This window comes from Nesoenas mayeri (genome assembly GCF_963082525.1).
Source record: "Nesoenas mayeri genome assembly, chromosome: 10".
NCBI lineage: Eukaryota > Metazoa > Chordata > Aves > Columbiformes > Columbidae > Nesoenas > Nesoenas mayeri.
The window spans coordinates 19,825,980-19,847,878 of record NC_137560.1 but is presented as its reverse complement, the minus strand read 5'-3'; the positions used below and the strand labels follow the sequence as shown (position 1 = coordinate 19,847,878).

Genomic DNA, 21,899 nt, shown 5'->3' with positions numbered 1-21,899 from the left:
AATGGTGATTTTCCATCATTTTATTGCTCGTAATTGGAAAGTTGGCCCAGAACACCCTTCAGAAGAGACTGTAGAGCCCTGTATCCATTTACACCACTTCCACTGCCCTTAGGAGAGGATTTTCTGGTGCTTTGCACACCGGTGATAAGGCTTGGCATGTTATTTTAGGTTATTATACAGAGCTATTCCTATTTCTGGTGTAGCTTGAGCTTTCTGGTTTGAGCATCTACCAAGTTTGTGGAATATGATAAACGAGATTTTTGTATTTCCATCGCTCCTGACAAAGGAAAGAAATTTCTATAAGGAAACATTTTTTTAATTATAGATTTGACAGCTACCTCCAGTTCCAGTCTCCCCATCCATAATGCACTCTGGGGAGATTAGCCACGTTGCCAGGCACTGGCTTGTAGCTCTCCTTATATCTGAAGTAACAGGCTGTGCTTCTAGCGTTAGGGAGCATGGCCAGATACTTGAAGCCTTTCATTTAGTAAAAAATTAGCAGAATCTGCCAGGAGATAGCAATATATTTGGTACATCCCTCAACTTTTTTTCCTTCATAGCGCATTTCATTAGAAACTCACGGAAACTCTTTGGTTAATAATGTGTCAGTCTCCAAGAGTGGTCAGGATCATCATCCCTTTGCCTGAAGATTTCTCCATACACTCCGAGATCTCCTTGGCCATCATCCTGGCTGTTCTCCCTTCACTCAGGTGGGATCCTGGTTCTGTGCCCAAAAGCAGAGAAAAAATTGAGCAATCCACACTTATGAGAGGTCACAGAATGGTTGGGGTTGGAAGGGACCTCTGGAGATCATCCAGTCCAACCCACCTGATAAAGCAGGTTCACCCAGAGCAGATCACACAGGGTCGTGTCCAGGTGGGTTTTGAATTTGGTAAGAGCTGTGCTGGGCACCCTGTCAGCAGCAGGGAAAGCAGCAACGTTGGCACTTGGGGATGTCAATTTGCTGGTGACTCAGTGTCTGATTTATCCTGTCCATGAGATGCTTCTAGGGGAAAAGCTTATTAACCAGGTGTGCATTTCCATGACTTAGGGTCCCTGTGACTAAAGTTTCGGTGAGAGTGAAGTTATTACGTGCCCCAGTGGCTTCTGGAAAGCACTGTCAGGCTGCGGGGAGGTACCCCAGCCTGTGGCAGCACACGGGGTCTGTCACCTCCCAGGATGCCAGGAGTGAAAACTCCACCAGGGCTGAGCGCAGGTGAGGGAGCACTGTGAAAATGGGGCTGTGAAAACAAGGCGCTGCTGTGATATTCGTAGGAGAAGGCTGGAGCCACATCGTGCTCAGAGGAGGGGGTCCCTCTGCCCAGCCCCTCCAGCACAGCGCAATCCACCGAGCTTTTCCAGCTGCCAGCTCAGCCCCCAGCTGCCGAGGTTCAGCTCAATCACTGATTTGGGGCTGCCTGCTGATGCTGGCTCCAGCACAGTGGTCGTTTCTATGGCAACTCCAGAGGCAGATGCAGGGATGGATTCAGCCAAGGTACCGCCAGCCCAGGTATCCCAGGATATTCCTCCCAAAAGGCAGACAAATGGCCATGTGATACGTTGGGACAGACCCCACGGTCACTGTGCCAGACAGGCAACAGAGGCGGTGGGCAAAGACACTGAAAACATCTTGTGAATGCTCTTCTCTACGTCATTTCCAACTTTCCCCATGCCACGACACCCGCGGCAGACGGCACAGCCTGATCCAGCAGTGTGCCGGATGCTGCTGCGCTCTGCCAGGATTTGTTCTCCCATCTCCCCGGCCCTGCTGCCTATCCGAGGATCACGCCAGATGTCTCCTCCAAAAGGTCAGGCATCACACTTGATATTTACCTGGACCTGTGAGATCCTCCTAGTGTCATATCATTAAAAGATCGAATCCCTTGCCTGCGTTTGTCACCATCACTCTGTGCTGTGGGGCACGTGACTCTGCATGGAACAGAGACCAGTGAGGCTCAGGCAAGCCCATAGCACCAAGTAATTGGGAAGTTACCCCCCACCAGTCTTCGCTGAATGTCACCCACAAACATCACCGGTACAGAGCTCACCTTCCCTTCCTGGTGCTGGTAAGTGGGAGATTATGTGTTCCTGTCCGGGAGAGCGGAACACAGCCAGATCCGGCTCTCCCAGGCACCAGCCACCCTCCATCCTTTGAGACAAGGCTGTGGTGCTGGATGAACCCCAGCATTGTTAGGCATCTCATTTCTCAGCATCCTGGCAGCCCTCACCACTCCCTGCCCTTTCTTGCATCCCATCTCTTTCTGGCAAAGCCCCTCTCCTGCTGCTGCCTTCACCCGACTTTGTCCCTTTGCCGAGGGCCAAAAGGACAGCTGGATCCTTACATCCCCCCGCTCTGCTTGCCCTGGCAGCGGGGAAGGAGCAAGAGCCGTCCCTGCCCCATGGCACAGGGCCCTGCCAGGGAAGGGTTCCCCAGGCTCTCCCTTGGGAGGGAGTTTCTCAACAGGCTGTGGCACATCCCTGCTCAGAGCAGCATAACCAGGGATGACACAACTCCCAGCAGCGGTAAAATTCCACGTGTTTCATTTATTCGAGGTGCTACGTCACCTCCTAGGCACTGAGCTACAGGGCACCTCTGTGCTACATGAGACATCGACTGGGTCTACGACGACACAGCACTCACTGCTACACACACGGCATGGACACGCCGTGGCACAGACCGGGCTGGACGGGGCAGCGCAGCCAGTGACAGTCCCGTTGCTGCTGGTCCCTCTGTGCCACCAGCCGCGGCCCTCCTGACAGACAGGATTTTGCCGGGGGCTCCATTGCCACAGTGGTGCAGGAGCTGAGAGGGGCTTCTGAAGCACATCGAGAAGCCACGGCTGCTCCAGCACCCGGCGTTATGGGACGGCAGCTCCCAGGAGCTGGGTCACCCACGCACGGGTTTGTGCACACCGTGTCCCCATCTTCAGGCACTTGGTGCTCGGCTGGTCCCCGGGGCCCCGCTCAGGGCACCTCGCGCAGGCACAGAGCCTCAACGGCGCCGCTGGGGCCCTGGGCCACCCCACCGATGACGAAGAGCAGGCTGGGCGCCAGGCAGCTGGAGCAGGAGCAGCGGCCGGTGGGCATGGGGGGCAGCGGCTCCCACTTCTTTCGCGAGAGGCTGAACCCTTCCGCCGAGCCCAGCGGGCAGGACTGGTTCCCTGTGGGAGACGGATTGGCATCAGCCCCCCCGCAGCCCTCTGCAAACCCCAGGCACTGTCCTTCCCCCTACGCATGCCTTTGATGCCCCAGCTGGAGCCCCCAGAGGCAGCCAGTCCCTGAGCCCCAGGCTGTGGAGGCTCTGTGATCCCAGATGCAATTAGCTGGGGCACAGAAGGATTAGCGGTGTCCCCACAGGCAGAGCTGCCGGCACCGATGCTGCACTGTGGGCTTTGCCCCTGCAGTCATCACCAGAGAATAAAGGAGGGCAGCTCCCACCCCACAGGGCTCAGAAACAACGCCACACTGCAAGGATCTGACCAGCACCACTCGCCTTCCCCATCACCTCCTCCTCCCTGCAGCAGGAGGTCTGGCTCACCAGGGGTGATCTCAGTGGGGTTTGGCAGCTCTCACTGCAGGGCTGGGGGTGCTGCAGATGGCGCCAGCCCTATGGGTAGCCCTCCCCACCACATCCGTGTGGCTGAGTGACAGCACTGACCTTTCCCCAGCTCTCCTGGGAAAGGGATGTGGTGCTGCAGCCCTGCACAGCAGGGCTGAGCGAGCCTGGTGTGCTGCACATGAGCTGTGGAAAGCCTGGCCGGGGGGTGAAAGGGGCGAGTGGCTCAGTGGGGGCAGCCTGTGGGGCAGGGCAGTAGGGTCACCACAGCACTTGGGGGGCACAGGAGGGATGCAGCTGTAGACAGTGTCACAGCACTCCCGTGGTTTCACGCAGCCGACCTCCCCACTGCCGCGCAGGTCACTGATGTGCCACAAAGAATGGGGACAGGAACACAGCCACAGTCCTACCCCTGGCATTACCGAGGCCACCCACGGCCACCACTCTTCCTCCCAGGCAGCCAGCCACAAAGTCAGCTCTCTTCTCCCTCATGCGGATGGCACGGCTCGACTTGCTCCATGCACCTGGGGATGAGAAGGTGTGAGCATTGCCCACCAGCAGTCCTGTCTGCACACGGAGGTCAGGACACCCCGGGCCAACAACTCCCCAGCCAGGGAGCGTAGGGCAGGACTCTCCATGGGTGTAAGGGGCTGATGGTCAGAGTCTGGGTGAACTGTGTCCCTTGGGCATGGACACCCCTCACCGAGCCTCAGGGTGGCATCTGGGACCTGCCAGGGATGCTCCTGCCCCACCCAGGGACATGGCACTCACCCTGTGCAGGATCAAACATCTCCACGGTGTTGACAAAGTGGGGACGGGAATAGAAGTTGTGGGGCCCTGGCTGCTGCAGCCCCCCCAGGCTGAAGACGATGCCGTCAGCCATGGCGCAGGCGGCGAAGGCGCGGCGGCTGGGCACGCTGGGGTAGCGTGTCCAGCTCCTTGTCTCCAGATCGAAGGCCTCAAAGGCGGTAACGGGCAGCTTGCCCTGCCGGCCCCCTGTGCACAGATGAGATGCTGTGGCTGTTGGTACCCCAAGCCAGCACCATTGGTGGGCTCAGCAAGCAGGATGGGGCCCGTCGGCTGCAGCGTTGTGGTGGGAGGGCAGCACGGAGCCACCCCGGGGTGCACCAGGTCGCTCCCTGGCCCGGGGAGGCAGCAGAAGGAGAGGGCAGGGGTGTGGAGGGATGCTCAGCTTGCCCCAGCAGCACCTACCCAGGACAAAGATCTTGTTGCCTTGCAGGAAGACAGAGGCCCCGTAGCAGGGGGTGGGCATGGAGGGCAGTGGCTGCCAGTGGTCCTTTGCTGGCTCGTAAACACGGACCAGGGCCTGGGGAGAGGTGTCTGCACCCATTCCCCCCAGCGCGTAGACGGCCCCATCTGCAAAAGAAGCAGTGGTGAGGTTGGGGTGACGGTGGGCAGTGTCACAGGGTGGGGAGCCTTCCCATGCCCTCCAGGGCAGGCACCATGGACGCTGCTGAGTCCCATGGCTAGCTGCCACCCCGGGGTGGCCAGAGGACAACGAATGCAGCCAGGCCTGAGCACAGCAGTGCCCTGACCCTGCTGAGACCCTCTCACCCCCCTCTCCATCCCATCCATCAGGCACAGAGCGGAGCACAAGGCCATCGGCTCTAATTATTCTCGGCAGTACCATCTCCCTGGAGACACCATGGCAACTCAGTCATGCTGCCAAATCCTGCTCCTGCTCCCGGCACGGCCAACACCTCTGCCCGCTCCCACCACTGCCCTGCTGCCCCCTCCGCCCTGCCCAGCCCGCTGCAGCCTGGAGCCGTGCCACAGCATCCCCAGCCAGCGAGCAGAGATGGGCACCTCATGTGAGGACCAACCCCAGCTCCTGACACGCAGGCTGCCAGGCTGTGCAAGGCTCGGGGGCTGCTCAGCAAACTTTGAACAAGAATCACAACATGTTTGATGCACAGCACGTCGAGCTGGGCTGGAGCAGGGTGCGTGGCTGCCCCAGCACGGCTCCCAGCCAGGGCAGCTGGGGATGGCTCCTGTGCTCAGAGGGGCTCCGCATCACCCAGCCTTGGGCTGCAACAGGGCTGCTGGGGCTGGAGCATGACCCTGCCATTCAGCGGCAAGTTCAGCTGCTGGATGAAAGCCTTGTGCTACATCCCAAGCAGCAGCAGGATTCAAATCCCACTTGAGCATCCCTGATCCTGGCATCCCTGCTTCTCCAGGCTGTGGAGCTAAGCCTCGCACCAGCCCTCACCTCTCTGCACAGCTGAGATGCCCATGGAGGGCTGAGCCAGCGCCGCCTTCTTCTCCCACTTGCCCTCATCCACATGGTAGACCTCAACGGAGGCAAGGGGGCTCTGCGTCGCGTCCACGCCACCCACCACCAGGATCTGCTTGCCCAGGGAGAGAGCAGCGGCGCCAGCCCGTGGCGTGGGCAGCGGTGGGAGCGTGGTCCAGCGCTGGGCTGCGATGTCGAGCACCTCGGCGGCACCCAGGGCTCGCCCACCGCCCCCACAGCCGCCCAGCACGAAGAGCTGCCCGTCGCGGTGCACAGCGCTGCAGTACACACGCCGCGTGGGCATGGCAGGGAAGGCAGCCCATGCAAAGGCACCCGCGCCTGCCGCCATGGGCTGGCTCAGCCACCCCAGGTGTCCCCGGGCCCTGGGCCTGCCGTGTCACCCATCCGGCACGGCTCGGTGCTGGCCCAGCTCTGCCCACCGCCTCCTGTGGGGAGAGCACCCAAGTCAGCGCCCAGTCACCCACCACTCCCCCCAGCCCCAGTGAGCCAGCCCCCCTTGGTGGTGTGACAGCTCCACGCAGCTCCCCACCTGCACCCACCTGGGCTCCTGGCTCCTCGGGGCTCCCCGCCTGCACCCACCCAGGCTCCTGCTCCTCGGGGCTCCCCACCTGCACCCACCCAGGCTCCTGCTCCTCGGGGCTCCCCACTTGCACCCACCACCCCAGGGGTCCCCACCTGTACCCACCTCCCTGGGGCTCCCAACCTGCACCCACCCAGGCTCCTGCTCCTCAGGGCTCCCCACCTGCATCCACCAGGTCTCCCATTCCCTGGGCTCCAGCTTCCCAGGGCTCTCTGCCCATGCTTACCGGGGACCCTGCTCCCCGAGGTTCCTGCACCCGGGCTCCTGCTTCCTGGGGCTCCCGGTGCACAGCCTGCACCCACCGGGACTCCCGCTCCTCGGGACTCTCTGCCCGCACCCCTCGGGGCTCCCAGCGCATGGCCCGTATCCCCCGGAGGCTCCCGGCACACCGACCTCACTCCCAGTGGCTCCCACCCGCAGCCCGCACCGCCCAGTGCACCGTCCGCACTCACCGGCTCTCCCCGGGCTCCCGCCCGCACCCCCCGGACCGCCGCTCCGGGGCTCCCCGCGCCGCCCCGCTGCCGGGAGCGGGGCAGGGACCACGGCCGCGCTCACCTCTCCGCCGCTCCGCTGCTCTCCTCGCCGCTTCACGCCGCCGCCCGCGCCGGGCCCGCCCGCTGCTGGTGGGGGCGGTGCCGCGCCCGCCCCGGCCCCCCCGCCGGGCCCCCCTCCCCTCCGCCCGGCCCTCCCGGGGCCCCCCGGTGCTGCTGCCGACCCGCCGTGCCCCTGCCCCGGTTATCCCGCCACGGGAGAGGGGCCGGAGAGACCCCTCCTTCCCCCGCTGTGCACTCCCCAGCTGCACGCTGCTGGTGCCACCCCAGCGCTGGGCTCGCAAGCCGCCCTCCCGCCCCAAAGAGCGGCCTCTGCTCGTCTTCCCTGTGGGGCTGCTGGGGACAGGACGTGAGCTCAGCCCCACTCTGAGCACAACCACGCTGCGGTGTCTCAGCAGCGTTAGGAAGGTGCTCACGGGTTCGAACCCACTACTGTCAGCTTTGCCAGCCGCCGGCGTGGGCAGAGCCAAGGGCAGGCAGGAAACACACACCAGAAACAAGCTAGAAAGGTCTGCTTTAAAAACAGGCAGAAGTGACATGGCATCGCTAGCTCTGCCAAGGGCAACACCGCAGTGCAATCAGTGCCTGGGTGTGCCGCCGGTAACACTGCGCTTACCCCAGCACCCACTCTGCATCGGCCACCGGTATGGGAGCAGGAAGGGAGGTGTGAACACTAGTGTGGCTCCTGCCCTGCCAGGCAGCCAGCTCCCCACAGCACTAATGAGGAAAGGAAAGCTGTTTCCTCCAGGGATCCAGTCATACAAGCTCCCATGGTGCTCGGGCATGGAGGTTCCTGGCAGGACTGGGTGGGCGCATCACACATCGGAGACGGGACAGCTCGAAGCAGCAGCCCAGCACAGGACTTTCCCTGCATGCAGCAGGAAGCAAGAGGTGTCCCAGTCCAGAGCCCCTCAACCCTGCGAGGTGGCATCGCTATCCATCCCGCTGCTGGCTCAGCGTGTCCTCCTCCGTGCAGGCCAGGTAGCGGTCGTAGTTCTCCTCGCACCTCCTCACACAGCGCAGGAAATAGTCCTGGTCAGCAATGGCCTCCAGTAGGTCGGTCTGCACCAGGCAAATGTCGTACAGCTCCGAGGTGGGAGCACGCCTGGGGCTCCTGCTGCCCCGCTCCATAAACACCTGTGGGGAGAGAGCAGCGCGCAGAAGTACTCACACCCTCTGCAGGCAGCAGTGCCAGGGCCATGCCCAGCACGAGCGCAGAGCCTGGCAGCAGTGCATGCACCCTGCAGTGCTCTGTGCAGTGCTCCCTGCTCTCCTCCTCGGCCAGGAGCCTTCACATCGGCTGTGGGTCGGTGGTAGAGGGCAGGGGCTCCCATCTCCCCTCCAGCAGCAGAAGGTGAAGTTTCTCCAGATTTCCCCTCCCTCCAAGAAAGCACATTTGGCTCCAAATCAGCGTGTGGCTGGGGCTTCCCTAAGGAACAGGCCACACCATGTGGCTGAAAGAAAACGGCTCTGTGGAGCAGCCGACCCCAGGAAAACCTCTGCCAACAGCTCTTCCTCTGGCTGCCACAGCTTGTCACACAGGAGCTAACAGGGACTTCACCTTCTGATCTTTACCACAGCCTGAGTTCACCTGGCAACCTGTTTCTCTCCAGTGCTGCTCTGTCACTGTAATTGACACTGGGACAGCCCTGCAGAGCTGTTGACGCAAGAGGAGGGGAAGCTGGTGTCCACCCTACCGATCCTGGTTGCAGGACAGCAAAGTCCCGGCAGTGCGGACAAGCCCCAGTGGTGAGATGCTCAGCTGCCACCCAGACCCCAGTGAGATCTGCTGCCACCAGAATGTGATCCTGCCCGTCTGACCCAGGGTGGGGGCAGCCCTGGGGGTGGCTGCACACCTGCCACGAGTCGAGCAGCCCAACTGACCAGCCATGCTGGCTACAGATGGTGAAAGGAGGAAATCCTTGATTAGGGAAACAGCCCGAGGCTGAATTGCAGCAAGTGGAGCTGCATGAGCCACGCTCCGGCTGCTGCAGATACACAGGCAGCAGCTGCAGCACGCAGGGGCCTCAGGCTCTCAGCAGAGCCATCCACAGGAATTCCCCTGAATCAGGAGAGCGCAGACCAAAGCCTGTTCCTGACAGGTCTGCTCCAGGCTGCGACAACTCCTGCCACCAGCTATAAATCTGTGAGCCGAGAGAGCTTGTATGGAAGGAAATATTCAATGAGAACTCCATGCCCTGCCACTTCTCAGCTGTCAATTGGCAAATGCTGCCAATCATTCACTGGCTGCCGCAGGTTCCCTCTGCTGTGCTGTCTCCTCCCAGATGGAAACGGTCAGGGATTCAGCCTTGCTTGTGGATCTGTGGCTCTTGTTAGAGCATCGACAGTTGCCCAACTGCCAGGTGCATTTCTGTCTGCACAAATATGCTCTTTTCCAAGCGCCCTCTCCCACAAACGCTTCCCTTCCAATTCAGTGCCACAGACGAGTTGCGGCTGTGCCCTTAGGCTGGCTGCTGCTGCCACTGCTGCCGGGAGCAGAGCCGACTCATCCAGCACAGCAGAGGTGCTCAGCAGAGAGCACAGGCAGCCAGCACCTGCTGTTCTCTGCTGACGGCCGATCTCACCCTCCCCGTGTTCTCACAGTTATGCAAAGGGAAGAAAACATGTTTGACCCCACCCAGGGACACCCCCCAGCACAGCTGGCACTGGAGGGGCCTTCAACCGCATACCTGGGGATGAACAATGGTGTCTGCATCGTCCAGCCGGATGTTGTCATCGATGAAGATGTGGTGAACGCTGGGATCATGGGGGTCGATCCACAGGGGCTTCCCACCTCGGGAAGAGAACTGATTTCTGGCCCACCTGAAACAGCAAGTGTGAAAAGGAACTGTCAGGGGAGGAGAAGGTGACAGCTCTCAGTGACAGCTTGCCAGGCTGCACTGCGGGCTCAGGGCAACCTCTGAGCCAGGGAAGCAGGATGGAGATTGTCCTGTCCTTCTGCCCATTGCTGCCTCCTGGGAAAGAGAAGCATTTTGCAGTGCGGTGAAAAATCAGAGGGTCTTGGGAGAAAAACAGGAAATATACCAGAGGACCTGAGGAAAGATGAGAGAGCCTCATCAGGCCTCCTGTAGGCAAAATGGGGAGCAGTGACAGGGGCCGCCACAACTTAAAGACCTCAGAGAATCATGGGACAGGAGAAAAGCTCAATCCACTTCCTCAGTGCCCTGTTTCTCACCAGTCAAAGTGGTCTTGGAAGCCTCTGATTCCCTCCAAAGAGCTGAAGTATTCGTAAAGCTTCCTTGCACCTTCCCGGCTGGTCAGCCGCTCTGCTCCCCTCGTCAGCACCACCTCTCGCTTGCTGCAGCGTATCTGCCCAGGGGTGAGGTCCACCGGGAGCTGCAGGACCGCAGAAAGCAGGAGAGGAAAGGTTTCCAAAGCAGACAGGTTGCTCTGTGCACTGGCACAGACAACAAGCAGCGGGTGGGGCTCCCCACCACCACAGCATGGGAAAACAGCGTTGGAGGGAAAACAAGATGCCCTCCCTGGGGATGGAAAGGAATGAGCTCCTGGCTGCACGCTGCCCCTGTTGCAACCTGTTTCAACGCTCCACAGAACAAGTGAAAGAGCTTCTGAAGCTCATTCCTGCCCAGTGTGCTGCCAGAGACAGAGCACGGCTGATGGGCTCTGAGCCAGCAAGCCTTGCTCTGCTGCTGCGGCCCCTCTCTGGGAGAAGGGATGCTCTGTCCCATCCAGGATACCCCAAAGCAGACCTTTCCCACATGTGCTCCCCCTTGCTAACAGCTTCACCCCGAGAAGCCGCTGCATTTTCTCTCCAGTATTTTTAACAGCAAGCCGGCTTGGCGGCTCCAGAGCAGCCCGGCATGGGGAGCTCTGCACAGGCCGCCCTTCAGCAGCCTGCCGTGCGCTCGGGGGATCACTCACCGGCACGTCCCGCAGCGCGGGGAACTGGGGGTGCTGCCCGGCCAGGGCACAGCTGACGGCCTGCAGGGCGCGGGGCAGGTCGGTGCCGAAGGTCCTGAAGACGACGGCGAACGCTCTCGCGTCCCGGTGCAGGGCGTCCAGCAGGCGGAAGAAGGCAGGCAGGAGCAGGTGGTAGCGCTTGCCGGCTTCCCCCTGCACCGAGAAGACGTCGTGCGACCGGCCCGGCCACTCCAGCAGCTGCAGGTGTCGGGCGTGGAGGTCGCTGAAGCGGCGGCCCGGGCCGGTGTCGGTGAAGGCGGGATCGCGGCCGTGGCGGCTGTAGTAGCTGAGGGCGCCGGGGCAGGGGGGCCGCAGGGACGGCCAGTCGCTCACCCACTGCCACTCGCCTGCAAAGAGAACCCGCTCAGCCGCCGCCCCGCCCGGCCACGCGGCCCCCGGCCCCGCGGCCCCCGGCCCCGCAGCCCCGGCCCCGCAGCCCCGGCCCCGGCGCTCACCGGCGGCCCCGGCGCGGCCCCAGGTGACGGTGCTGAGGAAGGTGTTGAGGGCGGCCCGCGGGCCCTGTCCCGACACCGCGTCCGCCGCCACCACCGTGTTGTTCAGGTCCACGTGCAGCACCAGCCGCCGCTGCCGCCGCCCGGACCCACCGCTCATCGCCACCGGAACCGGCCCCGCCACCGGAACCGGCCCCGACCGCGCCGCCGTTACCTGGAAACGGCGTCGCTTCCGCTCAGCGCCACTTCCGCCCGGCGCCCCCTGCCGGCCCGGGCGTGCGCCGCGGGGCACCGCCGGCCACCGGCGCCCCGGCCGCCGTTGCCATGGACACGGCGGGGCCGGGGTCAGGGGGCGGGGCCGGGGCGCCGCCGCCGAGCCCGCTCCGTGACAAGTGGGCGTGGCCCCGGCCCGCGGAAGGGGGCCGGAAGCGGAAGTAGGCGGTGCTTCCGGCGCTCCACGGGCGGCCATGTTGGAGCGGCGGTCGCGGTGCAGCGGCGGGCGCGGGTCTGGCGGCGGCCGGTAGGTTGGGGCCGGCGGTGTCCGGGCCCCGCGCTGCCGGGCGAGGGCGCTGCCGAGCCGCCCGGCGGGGCGGGCGCCGAAGGCGGAGTCACGGCGCTGCGGGCCCCGCCCCCCGTTGCCCCCCGGGCCCGGGAGCCGGCGCGGGCCGGACGGGCGATCAGAGCCGCTGTCTGCACCAATCACCTCCCGCAGCCCCGCACGGCGTGCCGGCCCCGGGCCGCTCTCCCCGCCGCGGGGCCGCTCCGGCCGCTGGGCCGGGGACAGCCGGCCAGGGAACCCGCCGGCCCGTCCGTGCCGGGCCCGGGCGGGGCTGTGCAGGGAGAGCGGGCGCTCGGGAAGGCGTGTCCTCTGCCCCGAGGGTGGGTCTGGAGAGGCCGAGCCGGGGCTGCCCCCGCCGAGCCCTCCCTGGGCCTCGCCACCCGGCTCCATCCCGCAGGCCCCCCCAGCCCCGTGTCCCGGCCCGGCCCGTCGGTGAGCCCGGAGGAGCCCTGCAGAGCCCGTTCTGCGCCCCTGAGCCCACGCTGGCATCGCCCGGGCGCTGCGGGAGCGTCCTGCCAACCAGCGGCCTGTGCCAGGAGCGCTGTGGGTCCCAGCGCATCCCCCAGGAGCGTGTCCCGTGGGGAAGCTCGCTGACGGGTGCACGGGCTCTCTGGGGTCTGCCTGTTTGCAGCCGGCTTTCGCTTCTGTTACAACTTGCACTGCACAAAACAAGACCCATTGGATCGATATTGGGATGTCCCGTCCCCGATGAGGTGCCACGGTCTCTCCGTTCCACACCAGAATACCCCGTGAGGTGTCCCAGCCGTTCCTGGGCATTCTGCACCCTGAAGTTGGTCCATTTTTCAGCCTGTTGAGTGCACTTGTGCTTCTCCGTTGGTTTCTCCCTCTCTACCAGATCAGGATTAAGCTTTACGCCCTTGTTGGCTTCGCTGTGCCTGCTGCTGCTTGTGCGCTTTGAAGGTGGCGCGTCTCACCGCTGGCCGCGGCTCTGCCGGAGTGCTTCCCACCTGCCTCCCTCCTCAGTGGGAGACCCCGTGCCTGTCGCAGAACAACTGCATTATCCTCCTCCAAATCCCGTTTCTGCCGTGACGTCTGCAGAACACTTGACTGAGATTAGTCTGTCATGTGGAGGCTCTTACCCCCCCGCTGACCTGTGTTTCTCCTTCTGCGGCTGCTTTTGGCTTGTGCCTCTTCCCTGCTTGTGCAGCCAGTGGCACAGACACCGGGTCGGCGTCGGCACTCCTGGTCTGTGGGGTTGTGGCGATCCCGGGGTTCTGGGGGATGTCGCACATGAGTATTGCCTTGCTGTATCTGCTCAGGCACTAACTTTTCCATCGTGGCTTTCTTGCCTGCACACTGTGCTCTCTGACATTGTCTCTGACATCTTCTGCATTTCTCTGAAAAAGATTAAAGGATTTTCTCTGAATCCTCCTTATTATTTTGAGAGGTATCAGTGAAGCTAAAGATTTTATAACTTCTCAGCGCAGCATCCAGCTGTGGAGCTGGCGAGGCCACCAGCTCAGCGTGACGGGATTGGAGCTCTCTCAGGTGCATCACCAAGTCCTGCCTGGCTGCTTTTCAGTACCTATTTTTAATTTAAAGCAATAATTAGTGCTTTTGTCAGACAGTTGCGTAGTGTCCTGGGTGTGATCCCAATGTTGTCCGTCAGGTCGTTGTACCCTTGGTCCTGGAGACGTGTGTTTCCTTCCTGCCGCCCTGCTTGAATTTCCTGCTTCCTTCTTGCTCGGCAGCAAGTGCCCTGGCTCGACCGCAGTTTGCTCTGACAGCGAGTTGTTGGAGCAAGAGGACAGCGAGGAGCGGTGTTGCCACGGCGTTCAGCATCAGTGCAGCTGAAATAGCCTCCGGCTCTTGCCATCGGCTCCTCAGCAAGACGCTGCAGCTTTGACTGGGACTCGGTCAATTTTTGAGCAGAATCAATTAGGACGTTGGAAGATTGAACGTGACGGGGCTGTAGGTGCTCAGGCTGCTTAGTGTTAAGTTGGCTGGATTGTGGTGGTCTCTGCATGTGCAGGGAGAAGGTTTGAGGAAGGGCTGCTTTACCCAGGGAAAAATAAAACCTGGCTACCCAAAGTTGGGGTGTGTTAAGCTTAAACTATAAATGAGCTGCAGATTTTACTGAGTTTACCACTGGAGCCCTTCATCTTGGGATGGGTTGGATGGGATTGCCCAAAATCTTTGTTTAGGTTTTGAGGATGTTTCTGCGAGAGATGTGGTTTTGTTTCAGAGATAAATCAGTGATGGGATTTTCTTGGTGATGCCTCTGACGTACGTTGTGCCCAGAATCTGACCCAGTGTTTATGAGTAGCCACACCTGGGCTTAACAGTTTCAGGTCCCTGCTTAACAACACAAGATGATTTCAGTTGCCGTAAAACTAACTATCTTCTCTCTCCTTTTGAGGTGTCAAGGGTTGTTTTTCCAGTAGTTTGGACCTTTTTGAAGCACTCGCTTGCCTAATGCCATGAATATTGCAGTGAACAATGCGGAAGAAAAAGCTGTCCATTCCTGGTCGAGAATTTCCTCTGCGGGACAGAAGGTGCTGGAGGAAGCCCTCCGAGTCTTCAACCCCATGTCCAAGGACCTTTCGGACACAGAGACTCAGCTGGTGGCCTTCATTCAAGGCCTGAAGGAGGAGGGCTACCAGCCCACGATCCTGAGGAGTAAGGATGTGTACGGGTACAACTCGTGCACGGCAGACACCCCTGATCAAACAAAAGAGAGTGCCCCGAACAGCTGCACCAACGAGACTGCCGGGAGCCCGGTGAGAACCGCCGCAGCCGTGGCAAAGGTGTCCGCTCCACCGGCCAGTGTTTCCCTGAACTCTTCGAAAGTCTCTGCTCAGCCTGTCTCTAAAGGGGCTTCCAAAAATCTCCTCCTGAGCTCCTTGAAGCAGACGAGATCCCGCACGTCCAAGGCTGCGGCGGTGGGTTTCCCCTCGAGCACGTATCCCGACGTGTATCCAGCCATGAGACTGTCGGTGGTTCTGGAAGCTCTGGTGCCGCTGAAAACGACCGTGTCCTGCTTGGAGTCCAAGTACACGCGAGGGGGTCTTGGGATCTCGCCCTCTGACCTTAAACTCCTCAAGGCTTCAAGTCCGCTGAGGCAGTTTTCTTCAGGCAAGACCACTAAAATAACAGAAGGTAAGGGGTACAAACATTTGATAAAGAAAGCACCAGATTCTGCCACCCTTGCTTTAAACCTTCTGAAGGTGCCAAAGGGTGGTGTCCTGCAGGAGAGCAACGCTTGCAAAGCCTCGGGAGTCCTCAACGGGAGAGTCACAGGCACTTCCTCCCAGGACTGCACTGCAGCACCGCAATCCAAGGCCTTGAAAATCAAAAATAAGGAACCTCTGGTGGGGAAAACAAAGCGGAAAGACAGCAGCACTTACCGGGAGAGCACTGGGGAGAAGAAGAGAAGAGCTACGGAGGCAAAAGAAGCACCGCAGAGGAAGAAAGCAAATACCGTTCCTGTCCAGAACAAATCTGGACGGGCTCAGAGCAATTTGAACCTGCTGAAATTCTGGGCCATCAAGGTGGGCAACTCTTCCTCTGATGATGAAGTAAGGAGGAGAGCACAGAAGATTCTTAGGGTCAACCTGTCTCCTGTGATCCGAATTCAGCCCTTGTCCCACTCTCACAGTGTCCCCTGACTTTCTTCACTTCGTCACTTTTTTTTAATTTGTAAGTAGATAAACACAAGCCCGGCACCAGCGTGCGCGGAAGTTTTAAGAGCAACTCTGGACCTCTGGTGCCTGGTGACAATATGTCAACTAACCCGCAGACGGAGCAGCCTGCTCTCACGCTGCTCCTGCCGCTGCTACGCAGAACCCACTGCAGAAATACAACACCCCCTCAGGAACGTGGGGTGGGGACTGCCCGTGGGGAGCCGAGCAGGTCGGGGGGCTCGCTTCCCGTGGGTGCTTTTCTGAACGTGGCCGTCTGCGCTCTTGTGTGCAGGGGGAGAACGCGGGACTTGCTCCTGATATTGATGCACTGTGATATTGCTCTTTTTCCAAGCTGTACGTTTACTGGGTTTATTTTGATCAAATTTTATAACTTTATTATCTATAAATCTATATATCCATATATGTGCATATGGCCCAGGAACTGTGGGAAGACAGAATTCCTCCCTCCCTCTGGGATTGGGTTCGATAGCTTTTTTTCCCCCTCTCCTTCAACCAGTCTTTTGTTGAAAGGTGCCAGGATTTCCTTGTGATTCAGTGTTGTGACAGTCTGTTCTGGGCTCTCGCGAGCAGCTCAGAGATAGAGCCACTTGTTCATCTCCAGAAATGCCAAGTCATTTGGAGAATTACCAGCTGATTGACGATAGTTTTGATCATACTTTTGGTATTACCTCTGGGCTGGAGCGGGGGAGTGTTACGGGGCTGTTTCCTGCAAGTCCGCCTGATGTCTCTAGGTGCCTCCTCTGTTCGTTGGGAGCAGAAGCTCTGAACTTCTGGTAGGAGTTTGATTCCAAAGAGCGATTCCTCCTCCGCACCCAGCGTTGCTCCGCTCTCCTGTGCCCCAGGTGCGAACGTAGAATGTGAACTGTGATTGGTAGAGCCAAAGGGCTGAGAGTTGTTAATAAGAATTGCATGAACTGTCCTGCCCACCCTGTAACTGCATTGCTGTTGCTGGATGTTTCAGGAGCAGGTTTGAGGTGTTGATAGAAGGTACGGGCTGTGTTTCAATGTATTGGTTACATCTTGCTGGTCCCAGAGCTCAGTGGGGTATTTGAGCCTGAATTAAAGCAGAAAAGTGGAAAGGTTGAGAGGATTTATGCCAGCACTTATGCACAGAGAGTTTCTTTCTGTCAGTTTGTGAGGGTGAAGCAGTAGGAGGGGAGGTGGGCACTGTGTTATGATGGGTGACAGCTCTGCTGTGCTGTCCGGGATGTTGTGAGGAGGTGTGTGGCGGGTGTCAAAGCTCCCAGAGCGCAGGCTGTCCTGTCCCCAGAAGTCACTGCAGAGCCGCTGCAGGCAGCTGTGTTGACTTCCCTGCACTGGGGACACACTACCAGATGGGAGCACAGGCTGTGCACTGGTGGAGGTTGCACTGCTCTCTGCAGGGAGCAATTTGCAAGCTCCAGGAGAAACACCATGTTGGAGTGGTCAGTGCTGCAGCTGTCATCCACGAGGGACGATCATTGCCCTTGGGGTACTGCAAAAGCAGAACTTTGTGGCTCGAGGAGAGGGAGCAGTGTCCAGCCAGGTGCAGCCATGGCTCTGTGCTGCTGTATGTTCAGATCTCTGCAGCAGTGGGCCGGTAATCCACTCATTCTCTCACCAGCTCAAAATACCAGTTGTCTGACCCAGTAATCTCTGTGGACATTGGCTGAAGGGATGATCTCCCCTGGGCAGCCCCAGCTCCTTATGTTTCAGCCCCTCCCTAGCACCTGGCTGGATTTCAGCACTTTGGAACGGGGCTCAGCATCTGATCCCCTGCTCAGAGAGGAAAACTGGCACGGAAAGGAGAGTGAGAAGGTGGGGAAGTTGGGCATCCCAGGGCTCAGCCAGAGCTCTACTCCCTCACCCAAGTAGAACACGGTGGAGGTTCTCTCTCTCGGGGGATTATTGGAGGCTCTGAAACACACACTGGAATCCTGCGTGGCTTTACTGTGCGTGTCTGAGTTGCTGTCAGAGATCATAACTTGCAGTGTTTGAGACTGACCTGTGAATGCCGCTGGTTGGCTGCAGAGGAGGAGGAAATATTTTCTTCTGCTTCTGTGTTTTAAAATGCTCTGGCAGAGAGTTCCCTGTCCTGACATGATGCTGGACAAACAGGGATCCTCCGTCACTGTTGACTGGCCAAAAATTGCTTTGTACCTTTTGTTCCCACTCCTTCAGACCTTTCTCATTCCCACGCTCTCAAATGCCAGGTCTTGAAGTCTTGCACTGGAGTTTCTCTTTTTGGCTGTTTCCCGAGCGGGGCTCTGAACTGCTGCCTGCGGTATGGCTGTCTGACAGGCCGCTCAGCAGCTTCCCCTCTTCCCAGCCCCTTATAAGGGCACTGAGAGCTCTCTGGAGCCTCTTTGTGCAGTGCAGACATCCCAGCTGAGTGCCCGGCCTCCGGTGGGACAAACAACCGTGCACCAACACAGCTGAATTCGGATTGAGGTTGCGTTTCCTCCAGCCTGGGCAGGAAGCCGAGCACCTGCGGCCGCATCCCACCTCTGCGGTGTGTTTGTTCCCTGGCTGCGCTGCTGCCTGCCTCCCCGATCTCCATCACCTCTCATCTTTCACAGCTTGAGTCTTTGCCAGTCGAAGATTTGGCTTGTGCTGTTGCTTAACCCATCCAGCACAACACACTGCCTTAGCTCTGTGGGAAGGGATGAGCATTACAAATTCTTCTGTGTCCCTGAGGCTCCTGCCAGGGAAGTGAGCACCCCATGGCTCTGTGCTCGGGGACTTGCCTGTCATCAGTCCAGTCTCTGTCAGCGTCTCTGCACATTTCTGACTGGGCAGCACTGGAGGTCAATTCTCTGCCCTCCTCATGTCTCCTCCCTCACAGGTGATTTGGGAATTTGGCTGGAAGGATTATCATAGACTCACAGGATAGTTTGGGTTGAGGGAACCTTCAGAGCTCCCCCAGTGCCCCCCCTGCCATGAGCAGGGACATCTTCACCAGCTCAGGTTACTCAGAGCCCCGTCCAGCCTGGCCTGGGATGTCTCCAGGGATGGTTCATCCACCACCTTTCTGGCCAACCTGGGCCAGTGTTTTGCCACCCCCATTGTAAAAAAATTTCTTCCTTGTGTCTAGCCTGCTCCCAGCATCCTGGGCCTTAGACGCTGGTGTGTGGAAGGCTGCAGAAGGGGCTGTGCTGTGGGCGCTGCTGTCTGGTGTTTAGGGAAGGTGAAGGGTTTGATCAAACCAGACCTAAGACCTGATCTAATCAGAACTCTCCCTCCAGAGGTCCCTTCCACCCTGTTTATTCTGGGACAGCAGAGAATCACTTGCCTGCCGGGGACCTGCACAGCAGTAACTGGCAGGGCACACAGAAATGCCTCACCTGGAGGGCAGTGGTCTCTGCTGAGTATGCTGTATGCAGGTTGTTCAGACCTGTTTCTGTATTAGTCACTTTGAATTCATCCAAGTGCCTCACCTGGCCTACGCTGTTTCTGGGCACCATGACAGCTGAGAGCTTTGGGGACTCTCTTAGGAATTCTTTTACTGCGTGGATTTGTGCCATTGTCACTTTGAGAAATGATTCAGCCAGCGGTCAAAGGGCTGTTCTTCCAACTGAGTTTGTGGAAATCGTTTCTCCTTTTATTCAGCTGCCAAGAAGCGAGAGTTTATGCTTCGCCTCCACCAGACAAGGTCCTCGAGCTTCCCGCATGCCTCAGATGTCAGCGAGGTCCATGGGGAGAGCAGCTTGGCCAGCAGGCAGCCGAAGGGCAAGCTGACATCAGATGCCAGATGAAATCACATTGTTAATTGGTAGAAATGTTTTGAAGCTCATGTCCACTGTGATCATATTTCACCTTCTGCCACTGCTTTCAGTTGGAGAAGTTTCTCCTCGGCCTCTTCCCTGCAAGCCATGGAGCATGATGCTGCTGCTTCCAGATGGTTTTCCCCATCCCCACAGAACCTGCTGCCGTAGCGATCCTTGTACAGAACTTTGTAAGCACTTTTCTGCAAAATAAGGGATTATTTTGTTACTCCTGTTTTGTAGCCCACTGGTGGTATTTCAGCGTGGGGAGGAGGTGTGTGCTCTGTGAGCATTGTGAGCACTTACTTGGCTGGATAATTTTCAGACCTGAACTGAAGCTGCCCCTGTCCTGCCCCATGTTCCCCAGGCCCCTTTGGCACACCAGCAGCACTTCCCCACTTGGGGAGCTGGTGGGAATCCCCCTGCTCCAGCTGTGGCAAGAGGGGCTGGGCGGTTTGGGTTTTTTGGGCTTGAGGACGGAATTTGGGCAGTTTCAGTAGTTATTTGTGCTGTGTTCAAGGCCAGACCTTGCCAGCATGTGGTGGGGTGCAGCCACTCCAGCTGCTCCCTGCCTTGGGTCCGTGTTCCCTGCCCTGCGTGGGAGCTGGGCCTTTGGCCATGGCACAAGGGACACATGGGACAGAGAGCGAGTTTGTCTCTCAGCTGCAGCTGGACAGGATGACACAGGCTGGACAGCTTCCTGGGCAGGAGAGCAGGTTTCGGTGGGAGGATCCTTGATTCGGCTGTGGTTGGAAGAGTTGGTGCTGAGCTGTGCGGAGCAGCTCCCACTCAAGCAGGTTGGTTGGTTTGTGTGGGAGTGATGGTTTCTGTGTTGGTCTCCAGAGCTGCTTTGGCCTGTTGGCTGCTATGGTCAGATAGGGATAGTGCTTGGGAGCTGAGGAAAGAAGGACTGTTTTGGGTTACCTCGGACCTTCTTGACGGTGCTGCAGCCCTTGGCTTTGCGAGCTGGGTGGGCTGGCACCACCCGTGGAGAGGTTCCAGGGCAGGTTGCTCCCTGTTTGGGGCTCTGTGCTAGAGTGCACCGTGCTCAGGTTTCCTTTCACAGCTTGCTCCTGCCTGGAGCTGGGTGCTGGTAGAGAAGTGCCAGGTGCTTCACTGGCTGGTGGAGCAGAGACCTTGTCCCAGAAAGCAGGAAAGCCGGCCCTGGTCACTGCCTCACCCCCAGTGTCGAGTGAACCCTGTTTGTAGGTGTGACTGCGCTAGCACTCACAGGCCAGCTGCTGCCTCCAGAGCCCTGCTGCTGACGTCAGACTGCTCCGTTTGCTTAGGAAAAACAAGGAGGTCTGGTAAAAAAGTGAGAAGCTGAGATTAGAGGAAACCAAAGATGCCAGTGGCACCTGGCCAGCCAGCTTCTGCTCCGGCTGCAAGAGATCTGCCAAGAGAGGAGCCAGGTCAGTGCTGTCCCATGGCACTGCCTGGCTCTGTCCCTACCCGCTGTCCCAGCCCGTCCTGCCCTGTCCAGCAGTGCTGTGCAGGTGCTGGTGCAGCCGGCTGGGGGCACGGGCAAGTGGGGGCCCTTTTGGAGCAGGTGCCCCTCCTAACCCTCGGTGTCCGTCCATCAGTCACACACACCGGCCCTGCTCAGTGGCCCTGGGGCAGATCAGCCGCTCCATGGTCCTCAGAGCCCCCTGTGTGTGCTGACTGGTACCCCTGTCAGGGGCATAGCGCTTCCTCCCTGAGCATCCAAAATACCTTCCCCTGCGGGGATGATTAGGCCTTGCCCCAGGGAGTCCCTTCAAGGCCTTATTATTGTCTGGGACTTTCTCCTTGTTGTCTTAATTAGCCCTTTCCGCTCCTGTTGCTACAGACAACCCCTGTGAGAGTCCGGGGATTCCCATAGTTGCAGTCAGGCGTGCGATGCTGTTGTAAAACAGAAGGTGCTGCAAAGCCACCCCAGAAATACCTCCCCTGCCCCTGCCCCGTCACGCTGCCCAGCCCTGGGACGGGACAGTGTTGGTGGGAAGGCGCAGTACGCGACACTGATCCCTCCCAGTTCCTGATGCGGCACAGCAGCTGCTCTGGGCGACACGGGGGCTCTGGGTGGGCACAGCCCAGCCCCTTGCACTCGTCTCTGCCAACCATTGTTTCTAAGAGCTGTCCCCACACTGCAGCGTGACCGACCTGCTCCGGCTGGGACTGGTGCTGGGACTCAGCCGCAGGCGTACCCTGGTGTTCGGGGATCCCGAGCGATGTGGGGAGCAGCGACCGCAGCCCACAGGAGGGCGAGTAACAAACTTTTGTATGGTGAATTTACAACAACTGACCATCTTGTTCTTGAGTGAACTTTTTACTGTTTGATTTGTTTGTGTAGAATGTTTCCGAAGCTCTATTAATATTTAATGTTTAATATGAGGCTGGGCTGCTCCACACTCAGTGTTGTATATTTTGGAATGGCATTGTTTAGTGAAAAGACAGTGTTAGAATTACTCTGCTCTCTGAAGGGAATCGGACAAAAAACAGACTGTCTTTTTTCTTACATGAAGTGAACTTTTTGTTATGAAGTCCTAGCAGGTGTCCAGCCCTTCAGTAAAATGGTGCTCAGAACTGCCCAGTGT

At 59.2% G+C, this 21,899-nt stretch overlaps 3 protein-coding genes across 7 annotated transcripts; 1 reads left to right on the top strand and 2 right to left on the bottom strand.

Moving 5' to 3' along the window:
• Nucleotides 1-2,964: 2,964 nt before the first annotated feature.
• Nucleotides 2,965-6,240, bottom strand: KLHDC8B (kelch domain containing 8B; the record flags this gene model as incomplete). Of its 3 annotated transcripts, none has more annotated exons than XM_080350306.1 (5): nucleotides 5,787-6,240; nucleotides 4,769-4,933; nucleotides 4,328-4,570; nucleotides 3,967-4,080; nucleotides 2,965-3,161 (listed from the first exon to the last, which is right to left on the bottom strand). In XM_080350306.1, exons 1-5 carry the CDS (start codon nucleotides 6,157-6,159, stop codon nucleotides 2,965-2,967), a joined length of 1,092 nt encoding a protein of 363 aa, XP_080206432.1. In that variant the 5' UTR covers nucleotides 6,160-6,240. The 3 variants fall into 3 exon arrangements, with proteins under 3 accessions (XP_080206432.1, XP_080206433.1, XP_080206434.1); XM_080350307.1 differs by having other exon boundaries at nucleotides 4,328-4,552; XM_080350308.1 differs by having other exon boundaries at nucleotides 3,979-4,080; nucleotides 4,328-4,552.
• Nucleotides 6,241-7,470: 1,230 nt separating this feature from the next.
• On the bottom strand, nucleotides 7,471-11,559 carry LOC308043922 (uncharacterized protein). The gene is made up of 5 exons (XM_080350309.1): nucleotides 11,360-11,559; nucleotides 10,866-11,251; nucleotides 10,159-10,319; nucleotides 9,653-9,785; nucleotides 7,471-8,099 (listed from the first exon to the last, which is right to left on the bottom strand). The coding sequence occupies exons 1-5, from the start codon at nucleotides 11,514-11,516 to the stop codon at nucleotides 7,896-7,898; spliced, it is 1,041 nt and encodes a 346-aa protein (XP_080206435.1). The 5' UTR covers nucleotides 11,517-11,559; the 3' UTR covers nucleotides 7,471-7,895.
• A 261-nt stretch (nucleotides 11,560-11,820) lies between these two features.
• Nucleotides 11,821-21,892, top strand: CCDC71 (coiled-coil domain containing 71). Of its 3 annotated transcripts, none has more exons than XM_080350304.1 (2): nucleotides 11,821-11,876; nucleotides 14,296-21,892. In XM_080350304.1, exon 2 carries the CDS (start codon nucleotides 14,357-14,359, stop codon nucleotides 15,542-15,544), a length of 1,188 nt encoding a protein of 395 aa, XP_080206430.1. In that variant the 5' UTR covers nucleotides 11,821-11,876; nucleotides 14,296-14,356; the 3' UTR covers nucleotides 15,545-21,892. The 3 variants fall into 3 exon arrangements, 2 of the variants coding, with proteins under 2 accessions (XP_080206430.1, XP_080206431.1); XM_080350305.1 differs by lacking the exon at nucleotides 11,821-11,876 and adding an exon at nucleotides 13,591-13,847; XR_013922545.1 differs by lacking the exon at nucleotides 11,821-11,876 and having other exon boundaries at nucleotides 13,788-20,735; nucleotides 21,456-21,892.
• The last annotated feature ends 7 nt before the right edge of the window (nucleotides 21,893-21,899 follow it).